General features: G+C 37.7%; 1 protein-coding gene across 5 annotated transcripts in view; it reads right to left on the minus strand.

Moving 5' to 3' along the window:
* NTRK2 (neurotrophic receptor tyrosine kinase 2) overlaps positions 1-17,910 on the minus strand; it is a 197,731-nt gene that overhangs the window by 132,667 nt on the left and 47,154 nt on the right. For all 5 annotated transcript variants that reach the window (XM_057370011.1, XM_057370015.1, XM_057370012.1 and 2 more), the window contains exons 9-11: positions 13,363-13,395; positions 9,083-9,183; positions 7,755-7,854 (exon numbers count right to left, since the gene is read on the minus strand). In XM_057370011.1, coding sequence (XP_057225994.1) covers positions 7,755-7,854; positions 9,083-9,183; positions 13,363-13,395 — 234 coding nt within the window. The remainder of the gene's footprint in view (positions 1-7,754; positions 7,855-9,082; positions 9,184-13,362; positions 13,396-17,910) is intronic.

Here is a 17,910-nt window from a genome sequence, read left to right on the forward strand (position 1 = left end):
AGACAGAGACAGAATGAGCATGGGCTGGCTTTGCTATTCGTTGGTCATTTTCTTTCTTTCTGACTCACTGATTTCTATTTCATCTGATTACTTCTTTACTCTGATCACAGGTAAACTTGCCGTTATCATGATCTACTTTCTCTCCACTTTCCATTCCTCTCATCCTCTTAGTTCGTCCTATATCCCATCTCATTTCTTTCTAAAATTCCCCATGGACTAAACCACAATTTGCTCTCACAAATAATGCATTCCCAAAACAGAACAACCTGCACATGGGCAAAAGGTGCATTAAAAAGCAGATGATTACTCACCCTTTGCACATAAAAAACTAAAGGAGAAACTCTAGGCTCTGTAAAATAAAGACCTGTAAGCAAATGTGGATGTAGACTGAACAAATGAACACAGTGTTGGGACTCTGCAGTTTGCATCTCTAGGACTGACTCTTTTTTTCTGTCATTACCTTGACCTAGGAGCTCTGCTATTTCTGTGCAACTCAGCCCATACCAAGGCAGAGCCTTAGCAACCATGATTTTCAGCTGTCCTCACTTCTACTGCATCCATTTATAGCCTTCTCTTCAACCTCTTTGCATTTCCTCTCTAAACTGTGTTCTCTCCAGTTCTCCATTTCACTTCATGCACACTCCTTCATCCCATCACCCACTTGTGTATTCATTTAGGGGAAGGGGGAATGAGATACAACAGGTACTTGTTTACACTTTCTTTCCATTTGTTTTTACTAGTAATGGACATGAAGTCTCAGATAATCTACCTTTGTTAATAGTATCATTGTTAATAACACCATCATAGTAGTCTGAATCATTAAAATCTCTTTTCTCCCTCAATAATTACAACTAGGTTTACATTTTGCAACCAAAGCAGAGCAGAGTCAAATACCCTGTCACATCACTAAAAATTCCCTGGTTCAGATTTGAGTTTTCTTCATAAATCCTGTGTAACATACGAGGCACATCACCCACTTATTTGTTCCTATTACAGAAACGGACACAGGTCTCTCTGCTATTGTGCACTTTACGACTGGAATCAGGAAAACTAATAGCAGACCAAAACAGATATCGGAGATCAAATTCCATATAAATTTTAAAAATGGAACTCTTAAAATTTCTAACAGTATGATTTGGTAGGGTGACACAGACCCAAACCAATACTTAAGAAACAATGCTTTTTTATTTCTTGAAATACAAGAGAACGGTGGCCTAAATATTTTAAGATCTTTATAAAATCCTTTACTTGAAACTACCTTTATGGATCAGTTAGTATAAACTCTCATTCTTTGAAGTACTTACGGCAATTTGCTTCTTCAAAGTGTAAGGTACTTAGAAGCATTAGCAACTCTATATTCCCAATGTTCATGTGGTAAAGCAGTATTACTATTCCCATTAACAACTGAGGCATCTAAAACAGACAATTTGTATGATTGGCCCATGATTGCAGGGACTGGAATGTCAGTGTCAATAAAAAAGCTCCTTGTGTGTGGTTCAGATGAGCAATATCATCATTGCTTTACATTGTATACTCACTAAAAATGCTGAAGATTTGAGCACGTTCATTTTTCTCTACATCTGATCTTACAACACTGACTCACATGAATTGATCCCTCTTTTATATTCTGCTCATTGACTAAATAATGGAATGTTCTAAAGACATTAAAGGATCGACGCCCACAGAATTGGCATTTGGGTAGGTACAACATAGCACAAAATCTTTTCTATAGGTACAACTGGAAACTCAAAAAGCTCAGTATTTAAGTGAATTGCTGAAAAGTTGAGCAGTAAATGTGTTCCCACGCTGCAAACTTGATCTTTTTAATAATTGGCCGAAAAGGCAAAATTGTAGCCTTTACTGCTACAAGCTTAGTGCACATCAATTTGATCATTAGATTATACTTGTCAAACTGCAGATCTTTGCTGAGGATGCAAAGAATTATTTTGTAATTGCTTTAGAATTAAAAGTAATAGAAGTATTCTAATCACATTTCACTTTTCTCCTCCTCTATAAGGAATAACCCAATTGCTCAAGCAAGACATGTGATGCATGAGTTAACAACAAACATAACAGCTCACCCTTTTCCCACACCAGTACTTCAAACCACTTAGAGTGATCTTAACTTCGCAAAATCCTAATTTTTCAATCACCAATGTGAATGAAGCAGAGGGTTTTTTAAAAGTCCCTTGTAATCAGCCCCTCCCCAACAACAAGGTGAAGTCAAGGAAAATGCATTTAAGCAGAAAAACCAATTACCGTTTGGTATAATCTTACACACAAGTAAGACACAAATGATTTTTCCTGACGGTTTTAAAGTTACAGCCAAAGCAATATGCAAAAGTCTCAGACAGAATGGTAAGGCACTCTACTTTCATCTGGACTGTATTTAATAAAGTCATATAACTATGCTTGTTGGGGTAAATGTGGGTTAAAGTCAGTCATTACGTTATGTCATAGAGTCAGAATGAAAATTCTGCTTTGTAAAGAGACTCTTATCAGGCTTTTGTACCCCACCCAAACTGAAATATGTCAAGACAACTGAGAAAAATACTTCAACTGAGTCCCAAGCTGCCTTCCTCTGTACCATCTTTTGGACCAAAGCTCAACATGTTACAGGAGCAAATACAATATAGTGAACTGTGACACATTGAGATGAAAAGGTATTTCTGAACTATCAGTGTACTCCTGTTGGAATAGTGAATCTTTCTATTTAAAAAGTTTTCAAGGATATTCATGGCCCAACACAAATGTCACAGAAATCACTTGAGAGAAAAAAGCTATGAAGAAGTAAGAGAAAATATTCTGTTTTGACTTTGGCAGGCAAAATCCATGGGTGTGTTCCTAACTTTTAATCAGCATGATGGAAGAGAACAGCACTCTCATTGTCAGTCCAAATTTTAAACTTACACTCAAAAAAGACAACAAGCAGTGAGCAAGGACTTGAAGGAAAGGTAGTATTTTGGGGTGTTTGACCTAAAAGAGACACTGTTTTCTCTCTTAGATCAACCACACAATCTCATTACCTGATCAGAGAAAGATAAGTTTCTGCACTCTGAGCTGCAAGACTTTGAACAGGGTGAAGAATTCATAGTCAGGACATATGTTTAGACACAGAAGGTAGTTCAGAGAGTGCTTGMGGAAGGAGAAGCACCTTTCAAAGCATGACACACAAGCCCACAGACATGAGAAGGTAGCTGGCATTGCCTGAGTACCATGGAAATTTCAGACTGTTTGTTCCCTTATCTTTGCATTACTGCACACAGCTCAAAGCACTGACAGAAATTTCACAGAAACATAGAAAAGAATCCCTCTCACCCCACATGGATTAAGTACACACATGTTTATCTCTGTTTCTATCAGATTCTATTTGTTAACTTAAAAGACAGAAGGCAGAGCTTTGGGTAAGAGTGGCTTCCCTTTCTGATTTTGGTAAAACCTACACAAACCCCATTTATCTCTATCAGTAATGCTGCTATAATAATACTCTTATCTATGACTATCCACCTTCAGATTTCCTAGGAAGCAAGGAGTACTAAGTATATTGTCTTGTCACTGGAATTGGAATAGTTGATATAAACAAAAATGCTTCCATCCTTTTAACTGAACAATGCTATTTTGTAGTTTATCCACTAATTTATCTTTCATCCATTTCCTCCATACTTCCCCTCATGCTTAGCAGCACGATTAACATTTGCAAACTGTGTATTGGGCTGGTTATGCTGCAAACTATTTGATCACTTACATCGTTATTCAGCATGGAAAGTAGAATAAAACAGGACTAGAATTACGCTTCCACAAATCCTCTCAGGGAGTTCACAAATGCTCCCTTGCCCTGTCTACTCCAGTTTCCTTGTTATTTTTCAGTTTCATAAGCTGGTTAGATGGAGTCAGAAATAAACACAAAATGGTAAGAGCTGTCTTGGCAGCCGCCAGTGAATTCCCACCATAAGCACTTTCACATCCCACAGAAAGCAAGCAAGAAAGCAAGCCAAGGTGTTTCGTAAGAGCAACCCACAAGTCTTAACAAATGCATTTACAAAATTAACTGAAGCTTTCACCATTTATGCTACAGCATCTTGCAAGGGTCTATAAACCTCATCTCCAGATTCATGCAACCAAAAGCAGCTTTTCATACAAAGCTGTTGTCACCAGACCCTGTATAAGAAGGTGTTTTAAATGTACAAAAGCAGTGAAATAGAGAATTATGTTTCTCCAGTAATTCTGATGAATTTTGCACTGGAAGTCTGGAAGTCTAGCGCATGACAGTTTTTTGTACTAACCCTATTTTAAGCCTCTTCTAGCACAGACCACAGATCTGTTCTGTACTAATACTGTTCCCAAAGTCAATCATCAGAAATTGCTGTCTCCTCTAGCTCTAAAATACAGAGGAAAAAGAATTAAGGCAAGATTGAAACAACTGCTTCATATGGTACAATCTGCCTTCAACCAGAACACAGAACATCCCAAACAAAATATTTCCAAGTGCTTTGTTTGTCCTTCTCAACTCTAAAAACACTCTATTACTACGGTTTGAAAAAGTAACTGAGTAAAATGAACATATTCCAATTTATTTTCTTACCTTAGATATAGCAAATGAATACAGAAAAGTAAAAGAATAGGATAATTCATTTTTATACAACTCTTCAATAGATCTGGATAAGAGATTGCTTAGTACTGCCAAAGAACTGGAAATTCCCAAAGGACATGATGCTCCCTAACACATGGACACTTTTCTGCTCCACGCAGTTCTGGTAAGAAGACATCAGGGRTGAGCTGTGTGGCAGGCTCAGCACCTCCTCAGCATGTGCAGCACTTCCAGGTATGGGCAGCCCTTGCAGAGCCATAGCTCAGACACAGTAAACTGCCTGCTCCACATCTCTGCCGACTCTGGCACTGCCAGTCCCACAATCAAACCATGCTCAAGCTCGTTAAGTACAGCAGAACTCAGGAAAGACACAGSCTAAGAAGTGGGCAGATTATGCCCATGTAAAAGATGGAATAAACTGGCATTTAAAGGTGGGAGGCATAAAACAATGTCTGCAGAAGCTGCAGATGCCTGCTCTGAACCCAAATGAGATTAAAATGTCATCCYTTACATAAAGATATTTCCTACAGGATACACAGTGATGTTAGCCTATATATATGGTTTTCTGATTTTCAGTGGAACCTTTTACCATAKACATGGTTACATGAAAAATACCACTGGTGCCGGTTTGATTGCTCCAATTACAGAGTGATTTTTTTTTTTTTTCCAAACTGCTTGCTGAAGAAGGGTAGGTAGACATTTAGTGACAGGGTGTCYGAGGTGACCATGTTGTGTCCTCAGAAGGTAACAGAAAAAAGAAGCATAATCTTTTCTGCATTTCTGCCTGATGTAACTCAGGAAGCTATTTCTTATGAATGCAAAACAATCATTAATTTTGGAGAGGATATTTAAATCTTGTTTTATAAATATTTTCCATGAAAATCTGGATATTTAACTCCTTCCCATTTCCCTACTGAGACTGTTTATTAAACTACCGCTATAGCACATTGTCTGTATGCAAAGCTGGGATTAATTTTTCTGTCACTGAATTAAAATGCAAAYTCCTCAAGGAGTTCTCAGGTAGCAGACTTGATCCTTTTGTTCACAAATTCCAAGATACACATTTAAATGCATTGATGAATAATGACTGAAAAAAAATCCTTCTCACCATGTTCACCTTATTTTCTGCATGTTCAAATAGACCAGGCTGTTTATTTTAACATGTAATTCTCAACATATACTTACACTGCAGGCTTTTCAGAGCAGGTAATATTTTCTTCTTAGTCTGGGTATTACATATTACATATATGTAATCTCAAGTATTTAAATACTGCTTTAATATAAATTCAGTAACACTGATAATGATGAAGGGAGAATGTGTTTCTGGGACTTTGGACTATGGATAGATCCAGACAGTGAAGCTGAGTTACAAATACAGGCTTTGGAGAAGTTTGAGGTCCACTTAAGGGACAAAGGAAAGTCACTCCTCTCTAATAAAAAACTCAAGTTTTATTTGTAACTCACAGTGACACTTCACCATTAAAAATAAACAAAATATATCAGGTTGCTGCCTTTTTGTAATTTCATATATTAATTTCCATGAAATTATATTCTTACTAAAATATGATCTACATGGACAATTGTGCAACAAAGGACTACTCAGGTCCAACTTACTGATAAGAAAGAGCTTTATTTTTGTTGAGAAGAACTGTATCTGAAGATACTGAAAAACAAGTTAATTCCTGGAAGGTAACTTAACATCACAACCCAAAATAGAATTTCATGCATTCTCCCTCAGTGTTGGGTTTACTTCCTAGTTACTTCAATAATGTTGCATTGAAATATTTAAGATATATTTTGAAAAACTGACAAGTATTCAGCTTTAAAGAGCTAACATAAACAATTCTCACTCTTTCTGTGTATCAGCTTCCACCTACTTCATCTCCCTAAATGCAATTCAGAAAGCCTTGAACACAAATAAAATTTACGCTGAACTGTTCAGTCACAGACTAGCCTTCTGCCAAAACTCTGCAGCTCTATCCTGCTGACTTCATGTTGCTATTCACGATAGAACAACTGTTCTTTTCTAATTCTACCCCAAACAGCAGAGACTCTGTTGTATCAGAAGGAGGTGAGAGACAAGATTACCATCCCAGCAGTTGATCTGCACCAACTACATTTCTGCTCCACTCAAATCTCATTTGTTCACATAAATCTACTCTAAACAGAATATAGGAACACATAATATAGAGTAGGTATCTCTGAAAAGAGCACTTACAAGAGCATGGAAGAATTACYAAAACATACATCCAAATGGCATGGTGACAAAAGCACATTTGCRAAGAAGGACATGAGATTAACAGGAGTTTACCAAAAGATTACTTACCAAGTTCTCCACAGACCCTCATCTACAAATCTAAAGAATAAATTCTCATCTCCTTTAACACACACCAAAACATCTAGATACTCTACACAATAGCAAATGTACTTTTTTCTTTTTTCTTTTTTTAAATACAATTTCACCAATACCATCAGACAAAAAAATGATGATGTCAGTAAAAGAATATGGTAATGGAGTTGTTGCAGGTACCTCTGTGTTACACATACCTCCATCTGGCTGTAAAATARATAAATGAATAAATGAAGGGCTGAGATTTCTTTCTTCCACAGGGACATGAGTACTTGCAACTCCCTCCAGATGCTACTTATGCTATTTCCCAAGAAGCACATGAAAATGCATCTGTCAGAAAGCACCAGTAGGACAGGATCCACTGCAAATGCACCTTCCACTCTCTTCATTGTTTCCCCTTCAATCCCCTTGATGGGATATTGTAGTGTTATCGAAATTACCTCTTACATACAGCACAGATTATCATAAAATTGTTATAATCAAACTTGCAATAGAATAAATTTCATTTCCTATCTTCTTCCTACCTACACTGACTTGAGAAATATTTTACCCCAGGGAAGTGTTTCACGGGATCTTTCAGCAGAAGGTAGAGAAATGGTATTTATCCTAAAAACAAAACAGAAGTGTTTGATCCAAAAAATTCTACACTCTGTCTACATCTACCTCTGCTCTTAATTWCCTGATGAATAAACAAAATATTAAATGTGGTTAATAATACTACATAGTTGTTTCAACTGCTCCCAGGGCAGCAGTCTACAGTCTCAGCTCATACAACACACAGCAATTCTGGAAGGTATAAAAACCAGCCCTGCTTACCTTTCATCCCAAACTTAGAGTGTCTTCCAAACTTCAGAATAATAAGGGTTATTACTAAGCCAGTGCACACCAGTGCTGCAATTCCCACCACAACATACACCTAAAAAAAAGAGAGGACACAAACAAACCTGTTTGTTTTGTTCTTAGACATCCAGCATGCATTCATATTAATCCACTTATGAAAAGAGATTCATTTTAACCAGAAAACATTTGTACCCAGATCAAAGAGTACAAAAAACAGACACTTTTTGAGGTTCCTTCTATTCTGCAGAGAATCAAGATTCAGACACTTAAGAGAACAACTTTTTCAACATCTACACATTCAAGGCAGGTGGAAGGGGGCATGCAACACCCTTTCTCCTTACAGCAGAGTGGTATGTTACAAGAAAACATCTAAGAAAAGCACATAGGAAAAAAGATTTACTGGGGGAATGGTTGAATACTTATACAAATTACATATAGTGACTGCCATAAAGGCTCCATTACTGGAAAGACCAAACCAGAGAGGACACAATGAGGAGGAATCATACTGGCCCTGCTTTAATCAGAGGAGCTTGCACCAGAGGACTCCCAGAGGTCCCACCTTTACCACCTCAGCAGTTCAATGACTCCATCATCAGATGAGACAAGTCTTGGATCCTCCCAATTKTTAGGACAGTGTCCCAATTCACAGCCTGCTCTCTGGTTCATGCATGCACACTCTCTGCTGCTTGCTGCTCTAGAGATCACTGATGGAGGAAGGATGCAATGTCAACCAGGCTGGTAACCCGTTATCAGTTCCCAGCATTTCAGCTCAAGAGAGCATGAGAGGCAAGGCAGCAAGGGAGGAAGCTATTTAACCACTTGTATTAAAATCAATCTCAAACCATTTAATCAAAAACCTACATGAAATCATGCTYTAAAAACATACAATTAGATTTTGAAAATTTGTTGCCGCACATCACCTCTCTAAGGGGGAGGTGACTGCAGGATGGTTATTCAAACAACAATCTTCAAATTACCTTGGATGTCTTTGYTTTGTAACTAAAAATTAGATAAAAAGTTTTAGGCTAAAAAAATGACAGTTAAGTTGTTCAAAAAAAGCAYGACACAAAACAGTGGTTTTACTTGAACTGAAAAGCAATTCACTCATTCAAAAAAAATGGGGGAAGRAAAAGAGTGGGGAGAACTGATTTTCTTTTTTCTCTCTTTTTTCCCTGAGTTTTGATCACAACACAGTAATACCTATAGTTTCCTGATAGATCTGACTCCTATTACCCTCTCTGCAGTTTTGTAAGTTGTATAGCCAGAAAGTCCACAAAGATCACAGCAACAATGCATGTACTTACAGTGATGCTATCTTCATTCTCTTTGTTGGAAACATCCGTCGAAGTGATTTGATTACTRTTATTTGTGGCATCTCCAAGATCATTAGGTGTGGTTTCATACTCTTAAGAAAGGAAAAAATGTTGCTTTTATAATTTCGTAACTTTGAGGGGGAAATGGTTTTCTTTATAATTTCTGCTCTGTAAGCTGGTAAGACCACTATCAGCTTAGGGAATTTGAGCTCTTCGGACACAACTTGTAATTGCTAATCAAGCTGGAATGTTTTGGGGRAAATCACTATGGCATATAATTGAACAAATGTACTGTGACTTACAAACTTGCAAAGAGAAGCAATCTACGTCATAATATGTATCCCTACTGGAAACACTAGAGTTAAAGGAGAACTCCATCCACAGAGCTATTTTTATGCACTCCTGACTTCCCATTAAAAATGAAAGACTGCCCTCTACACTGAGCTTCACTAGCCTTGTATTCAGTCAAATATAGGACAGTCTTAGAAATTAGCYTGAGCACTTTTGTTTCACTGAGAAGAAAGTGGCAGATGGGTTTCAAGCTATATTACTAATATCAAATGTGAAATAGCTGTTTTCATTTCTTTAATAAATAACTTTAAAAACCCATGTTATATGCACAGAGGTTACAGTTTAGCATTGCTGTCATACAAATAAGCCTTTAAAAATTAAAGTGCCTGAGATGGTATGAAGAAATTTGATTGATTTATCAAATAATTCCACAGACAGGGCTGCAGGTGCAAAACCAGCATTATTCTATACAAAGAATAATCATGGCTCAATTATTTATAATAACCTCAAAATAAAATCCAGATATTTATAGTCCATTATTTCCAGACAAAATTATTCAAATGAGAGAAAAATAATGAAATAGTTATCTGCATGAAGAGAAACATGCATTAAAATAAAATTTTAAAATGCATTTATTTAATTATTACATCTGGAAACACATATAACATTTTAATTTCATGTCTGTAATGTATGCAGATGAAATAAACGAAGTGCAATAACTGCATCTATTATAAAATACACCTCCAGCATGGTAATTTAAGTTTGCAATAGAATGGGTATTTCTTTTCACATTTTGATTAAAATCAGTGCCATAAGCCTGCAGATGAAATCTTAAGTGTGAATTTGAAAAAGCTCCTACTAACTACAAAGGCAGGAGCATTTCTGAGCTTGGAGCTCCAGCTGAGCAAGCACAGGGAGGGCTTGCACTTCAGCAGTGCCCTCCTTTAGCTCCCAAGGCCAGTTTGGAGAGATCTGCTGGCAGTGCTAGCAAGAAGTTGCACTGGGCTTTTGATCTTCAGGCATGCAAGGACACATTTGCTTTCTGCAAAGCACTTGCAGGCTGCAGATTTTTTTTCTGGTACAGGAAGCTGTCAGCTACCTCTGGCACCAGTGCTACAGTCAGCACAGTCAGGATGTCTAAACAACTCACACAGTCTATTTTGGCTCTAAACTATGCATGCCAAAGGATAGGACTCTTTCAAGCCAAAATACRTATTAAATATACAGAGCTTTCAAGAGAAAAAAAAAAAACTTTCCTGCTCTTCTACCATTTGAATTCTCCAACTCCGTACTGCATTTCTATGTGTGTAGCTTACCAGGAAACCAGGTTTGAGCAGSAGCAACAGGAGAATGAATAGCAATTCTTGCTCATCCAGTAGCACGATCCCTGCCTGAATGGCTCACCTGCACAAGCAGYCTGGTCTTTCAGACATGGTCCTGTGCAGACCATCTCTCACCACCAGCACATGCTTTGCCAGAGCAGAGGAGGAGACTTCTGCTTCATTATTTGCAGGCAAAGCTGGTTTTATAACAAGTACTTCAGCCTAAAATAATTTGGCTTTCTTTAAAATTAACTGGGAAAATTTTCACAAAGATAGTTCTGGCCAACCCKGTATTTATTGTAGTTTTATAGGGCTAACATATAAAACCGATATTTAGAGCCTTCGCTGCTCTGACTCTGTAAAACAAACTTCGAAGAAGGAAATTTTTTGCTCTAAACTTCACCTGTAAGTAACAGCTGATGCTATTTGTAGTTCTGTTTATGCTCAGGTCTGTTCTAAGATACTGGAAGTCACACCCTGGAGGTCTAATGAGAACCACAGAATGTTTCAGAGTCCTCTAAATGCACTTTTATATTTAAAATGGGCAAGAGCTAAGGTAGGCTACACTCGTATACTGGTGTTGTGCTGACAATGCCTGCTGTCTAACTGTGAATCATTTSCATCTGAGGTATTGCCAGATTTTCAAAGCCCCTTGAAATGGGTGAATCAGGCAAGGAAAACACAGGTGACAACGATCCAGCCCAAACCGGATGATTCTGAGTAAAACAAATTCCTGTTCATTTCACTATGAAATCCTGACATAGACACTGAGCACTCTTACAGACAGGGTCACGCCTCTTGACTCATGCTAAGTAAGGCTCATATTGCTTTAGGGCCAGGTTCTCTGGTGCTCACACAGCAACCAGTGACTCTAACAGTGCCTTATAACAGCTGCAGTGAATCGCAGCTGATGCTGGCCAGTGTTTTACAGCCATTTCATAAATACAGTGCACAGCAGCTGGGACAGAAACAACAGCATAGTCACAGCAGCACTGGGGTGTCACTCTGCAGTCATTCTGGGGCTTGGCAGATATGGGGCAGGTTGTCTCTCTCATGTTCACAATCACATTAGAAGAGGCATCGTGGCATGAAAATAAGAACTCAGAGCCAAAGGAGATAGCTTTGCACTCAATTTCCTGCTCAGACCCCTGTGAGTCACTTTATTTCTCTCAGTTACTTCCCAGATGGTGTCAGGACAGCATTCCCTCCTTGCCTTTTCCCAGAGGTGCCACAGAGGTGAGCTAGAGGCACAGGCAGCTGCTCCGTGCTTGCAGCAGGCAGTGCCCCACGCAGGCAGGACTTTCTCTGCAAACTCTGTGTCATGCAGCCTGATGGGACCCTCATCGAATCTTCTGATTTCTGTTGTATGTTCAAGATATTCAACAAAAACACTTGGAAATCCCCTCACATCACAAGAACTGCAGTTGCAAACAGCAAAAAGAATAGCCAGGAGTAAAGAGCAAGGCTGCCTTCACCAGGCCTTGCAGGCTGTGATCTGCTGGCAAAACTTGCAGCACACATCGCAGCAAAACCCYACCCAAATCAGTCCAAGGACAGCACACACGTGGCTAAAGCCATACACAGGCATCAGGACCTCGAGAAACAGCTTAGAATCAAAATCTTCATGCTTATATTATACAATACATGAAGAAACTGTGCAAACCATCACCACTTTCCCATCCCCAACTCTCCCTCCTCCTCCGCCTCCAAAAAAAAAAAGTATTTGGAAAGAGAGGGAGGGGAAGCTATCCTTTGGAGTTTCTAAGCATTTGAAGTCAAATTGATGCTTCAATTGCACATTTGCTAAAGTTTAATGACATGGAATGGAATCAAAGCAATAACATTTAGATCAGCTTTAGGTAACTTGAGTCATGGGCCATTTCATCCAAATATAAAGTATTCCAAATGGGATCCAGCTTCAAGTTGTTCAGATATGTTGGTTAAGGCGAACTTTTCTACTCACCAGAAGTATACTGGAAATATTTTTAAAAACTAGACAGTTGCTTTTCATTCTGCAGCTTCTATTTCAGTGCATGCTGGCTTTCACTCGGTACATTTTGCCTAACTAAAAAACTAATGTGAACACTGTGCCATCAAATCTCCTGGCACACACTCAGCTACCACTGAATTGATGGTCTGCTTATGCAAGAGAGATTAAGGGAAGGTACAAATGAGCGGACAGAGCAAAATAAATTGCCTACAGGAAAACTTACTTGTGCCAACTTCATTTCTAAGTGGGATTTAGGGGTACATTTTTGGAGGCAAAACAAGTATGGAATCATCCCTGAAAAAATAAATTAAGTTATATAAAGARAAATTATGAACCCTCTTTCCTCCAATGAATGCCTCCAAAAGGTTCACAAAATCTCACATCTGTGAACTACATCACACAGCTGTCATCCTACAGGATCAACTGCACCCATTTCTATCCATGGATTTGTGTCTCCTAATGTGAGTCAAGAGCAGCACAGTAAGTAAAACATCATATTATCATCATATATGTTAAATACAAGGCAGGAGAACCAAAACCACAAGGTAACTTTTAGAACTCTATTATTCTATGAGACATTTCAATTTAACTGAGACTAACATCGGAACTTTTAATCGTTTCAGTTCCTTCATTCCTATTACTAAAAGAAAAGGAAATCAAATATATACCATAAACGTCTGGATCCAAAATTGGGCCACTTCCTGTACATGGAAAAGAGAAAAAAAAAAGAAAAAGAAAAGCTTTGTAAATAGATTGCAAATGCTAGAAGAATATTTTTTTTTTTTTAGGAATTGTTTTAAGATTTTATTTGCCACAGCAATCATTATTGTCTACATAAATGCAATTCAACATCAATAACTGCAGTTTATTAATTACATTTACAACCATTTTAAAGTTATACCAAAAGTTACTATTTTGCTCCATATATACACAGGTACTAGCTCTGGCAAGGGCACCTATTATTTCCCAACTGGACAAAACCCTCCTTTCCCATATTAATATATGTATCTAGAATAAGTACAACAATAACTAGTCCTGTTGAAAAATCAGTAGTAAAATTTTCCTTCAAGTGGAAGTAGATTTCACAGAGCTTAAACAATCACTGCTTCTCACCYGATAAAAAAATTATGACATTGTATCAGTGTCAGAGGAAACCATTTTAAGCTGTGAGGGGGCAAGTTAAGGGCTTAAGCAGCAATGACCTAAGCAGCACCCTTGGTTTCACTCAGTAAAAAGATGCTTCCACTCAGTAAAAGTATGTCAGCTGCACAGACAAAATTCTTGTCAAAAGTGTCAGATGTCTCAGAGGCCAAATTTTACACAAGCAAATGGATACCTGTCTAGTCTACAATGTCCTAAATTTTACTAGCTCTGCTTGCAGCTTTTTCTAATTAGTGCACATACATAAGGTTTAGCATGTATGTGAGTACAATGCACAGAGCACCCACAGAAATTAGTGAACTGTTGGACTATTCATGCTTTGAAAGATACTTATGTTGTTTTTGAACATACCCATTCATTCTGATCTACAATGTACTTATAGCTCATGTAGTAACTTATTCTAGTTATCTCATCCATATTTTTACTCTCTATTTTTGCAGGTTTGGAAATAAGATTAACAAATAATTAAAATCGTTAAACATAAATCCAATTTCAAGAAACATAATTCTGTTTATATTACTATACAGTAAATCCACAGCAGTGGCATTACACTGGTATAATGCCACTGTGAAGGAAGAGCAGARCATCATTGTTAACAGCATGTGAACCTGTGCTCAAAATATCAGTTGGAACCTATTTGTAGAATGGCAGCAGATAATTAGGCTTATTTTTAAATGCATATCCAAACACACGTGTCAATAGAGCCCATGAGAACTGTTATGTCAATCAGCAGAAATAAACAACCAGTGAAGAAAGCCTGACTATCTATCCTCAAGCAATCACAGTCTTCAATCCTATCTACCCTCTGACCAGAGATTTTTGCCCATAAAAGTTCGTGGATTCAGTTTTCCAAGTGTAGAATGTCCAGCTGCTGAAAGACAGTATTTCTAACCCACCTTCCGTAAGCTGAAGTGGAAAARAAATCCCAAACAACAAAAAAAACCTCCCAGTTATTTATTTCTGCGCTAAATGTCAACATTTTTGTTTCTGTTCATTGGAACTGGGATGAACTAGGAAGGTTAGTATAATCCTTTATTCCTCACAGATATGTAAAATAAGAATTCAAATACCTTACATACAAATAAACACTTCAAATGAAGTGTTTTGAAGCTTTCACACTTCAAAAATTAAGATGGTGGACAAATTTCTGTTTAATATTTTGTTTCCTATTTAGCACATAAAAAAAACATACCTAGTTAATCATCAGGAGTTATTTTAACATTAAACTTCACCACAGTCATTTCGCACATTTACACACAATCATTTTCAAAGCAAGTACAGAATGGCACCATTGTTTTGGTCCCCRTTAGAAAAGGTTGTTGAGTACAAAAGACTTAGCCTGTTCACTCATCCTTACAAACTACATCAACTTGGATTGTTTGCTTCTTTCTTTATAAATTTGACATTTTTTTAAATAAAGCAGCAGCAAAGGACTTAATCCAAAAACATACTTCTGCAAAAAACACGTTATGCTGCACAAGCAAGATGCTACTTCTAAGGCATATTTAGCACATTCTCTTACTTTGACAAGATATATATGACTTGGATTCCTTCAGCTGAATTTTAGCATAGAGAGTTAGTAGATTAAAAAGCTTAATTAAAAATACCTATTATTGGTAAAAATCTCCCCCACATTCACTGGTCATTTTGAATCAACTATGGGAATGGCCTCTAGAGTAAACCATGACCATTTCTTGCTTACTGTTCACTGCAGTTCATCTCAGCTAATCAAGTTCACTCTCAGCAAGGACTGGAAACCAAGAAATTTAGAAGACTAAAGATAATTAAAACTTCAGTGAGTAAAACATGAAATTTATTCTTCCGGGTCTTAATATTTAAAACAAATTCTTATTTTACACAATCAAAWTCCAACTGTGGTACATGATATCTGCTCTTTTACATCTGTACCCTTAGACCAGTAAAGAAGCATGCTGAAAACTGAGACCATCTCAGTGTAAATCACATCTTCATCATGTCTGATGTAACTCTGAAAGCGGAGTATTGCACTGGTAATGTAAAACATTCTTCAGACTTATAAGCATTTATTTAAGGTGGACATATGRATTATAGGTCAGGGATTTTTTTTTCATTTTCTTTTGGGTTTTTTTTTTTAATCGTCAAAGCATTTGCCCAAGTGATGCAATAACCAGAGAATCAGTTTAAAGCTCAGTGTAGCCCACCTCATGAAACATCAGAACTGGTATTTGATTCAGACATAAAGACATGAAAACGAACATAAAATCGGGGTTTGGGCCTTAATCTTTACACTCCATTGTACACTATGTGGGCCAAAAGAAGGAACTACACAGTAACGACAGCACTGAAAAAGCCTTTTAAGGATTTGAAAAAGCCTGACAGTKCTTTAAATAGCAATAGTATAGAACAAAAATTATAGTATGATGCATTTGCTTTTATGCCAGCTTCAGTGGAAGAGGCAACAATGTTGTGATGTTTTTTAAAGCTCAATGCCATGATTTTGCAGGAGAAAATGAAAAACAATAGTGAGGAGGCTAAGTGGATAAGCTATTTTCCCTGTTGTTGATTTTTAAGATTAGTTTGGTGCCATGCACTATGCATAAATTAATTCCTAATGCAGTTACATCCTGTCTATTCATAGTCCCATTTCCTCTGTATTCCCTCTATTTCCATATACTCTTCTTGTGATGCTTACTCTACCACTGATCTTGGGAAATGCTTAAAGAACACAGCACAGTTTTTACTGGTAGGCTTATATTCCATAGAACTATAAAAGGGATGGARGAAATAAATCATGTTTTCTTTCTAATTTAGAGGATAGCTACAGTTGCATTTACTGTGGGCAGAAACGTAAAGGAAAAACAGGACAGGAAAGGGGATTTGGACCAAAGACAAAAAGATAATAGAATCACCTAATGTATTAGAGGTAACTGATACTCTGTTAGAAAATGAAGCCAGGTGCATATCAAATAATCAAGGTGCTTCCATTGTACAGAGAACAACCACGAGATGAACTGTTTTGCTTCACAGTTACAATGCAGTGTTAGGGGACACTAGCTGCTGAAACCATGGCATGTTTCTGTAATGAGTGTCTTTAAGGAAGAACTCCAGAGAAAAAAGAGGAGAGGAGCAGTAAGCACAGCAGGAGTAAATGAAGCCCAGTTTTATCAGCTCTTCACCTTCTCCTAAGGATGGGAAAGTAAAAGACCTGCCATCTTTCTCTGTACAGCTGAGCTGATGGGGAAAAAATGAAATACTGACTATATTTTATGGTCTGTAGCCTAAGATGTAAGATGAGAATTAAAATATTCCCTTTTTTTTTCCATCAGATAAYATTACCACTGCACATTGTTTTTTAAAGAAAGGAGGGCAACTATTTATACCACATGGCTAAAAAGCCCAAGATACATATGATTTCATATTCTGAGGTATGACTATGCAATTATCTGCCCAAAACCATGAYTTGTATTTCTACTCCAAATGTGTAAGGTCCACTCAGAGTTTTCTTCCACATACTCCAATATGTTTACACATACAATGATTGTTATTAAAGCCACTTCATGTGTGGTTTGGAAGATGTGGGGAAAGCTCAAACCACAGTGAACATCAATCACTCACAGTAGCCCCTGCAATTCAAAGAGCTAGTCCCCCTTGAGCCTGCCCACATAGTATTCAAAAGGGGCAAGGGGGAACCTTTAGAGAACCTGAAGGTGCAACCTTCTTGAACACTGATACTCCTAGAGATGTAGGTGCCCAGCCTCCACTTATAGAAATGGAAATTGGGCACCAAAATGCCTGTTAAGACCTAAAACTTCGTACATCCTGCCTCTGGGTTACTCGCTTCCTCCCCAGTTCCCTCTGGTGTCCTATAAACAACATATTATCATCAAGTCACTTGACTGCACAACCAATTTTGCAACAAAGCAGTAGATGAAGCATCCTCCACATCCTTGAATACACTGCTAGCTCCATTCATATGCAGTGCAGCAAGTTACAGAGAGGCTGAATTGGCACTCAGTGCTTCCCAGGATAAGAACTAAGCCTTGGGAAAGCTTCAGAAACAGCAACTTTTTATTAGC

Source organism: Malurus melanocephalus, unplaced genomic scaffold (genome assembly GCF_030028575.1).
Source record: "Malurus melanocephalus ecotype Western Australia unplaced genomic scaffold, MMel_1.1 scaffold_117, whole genome shotgun sequence".
In the NCBI taxonomy this organism is placed as follows: Eukaryota; Metazoa; Chordata; class Aves; order Passeriformes; family Maluridae; genus Malurus; species Malurus melanocephalus.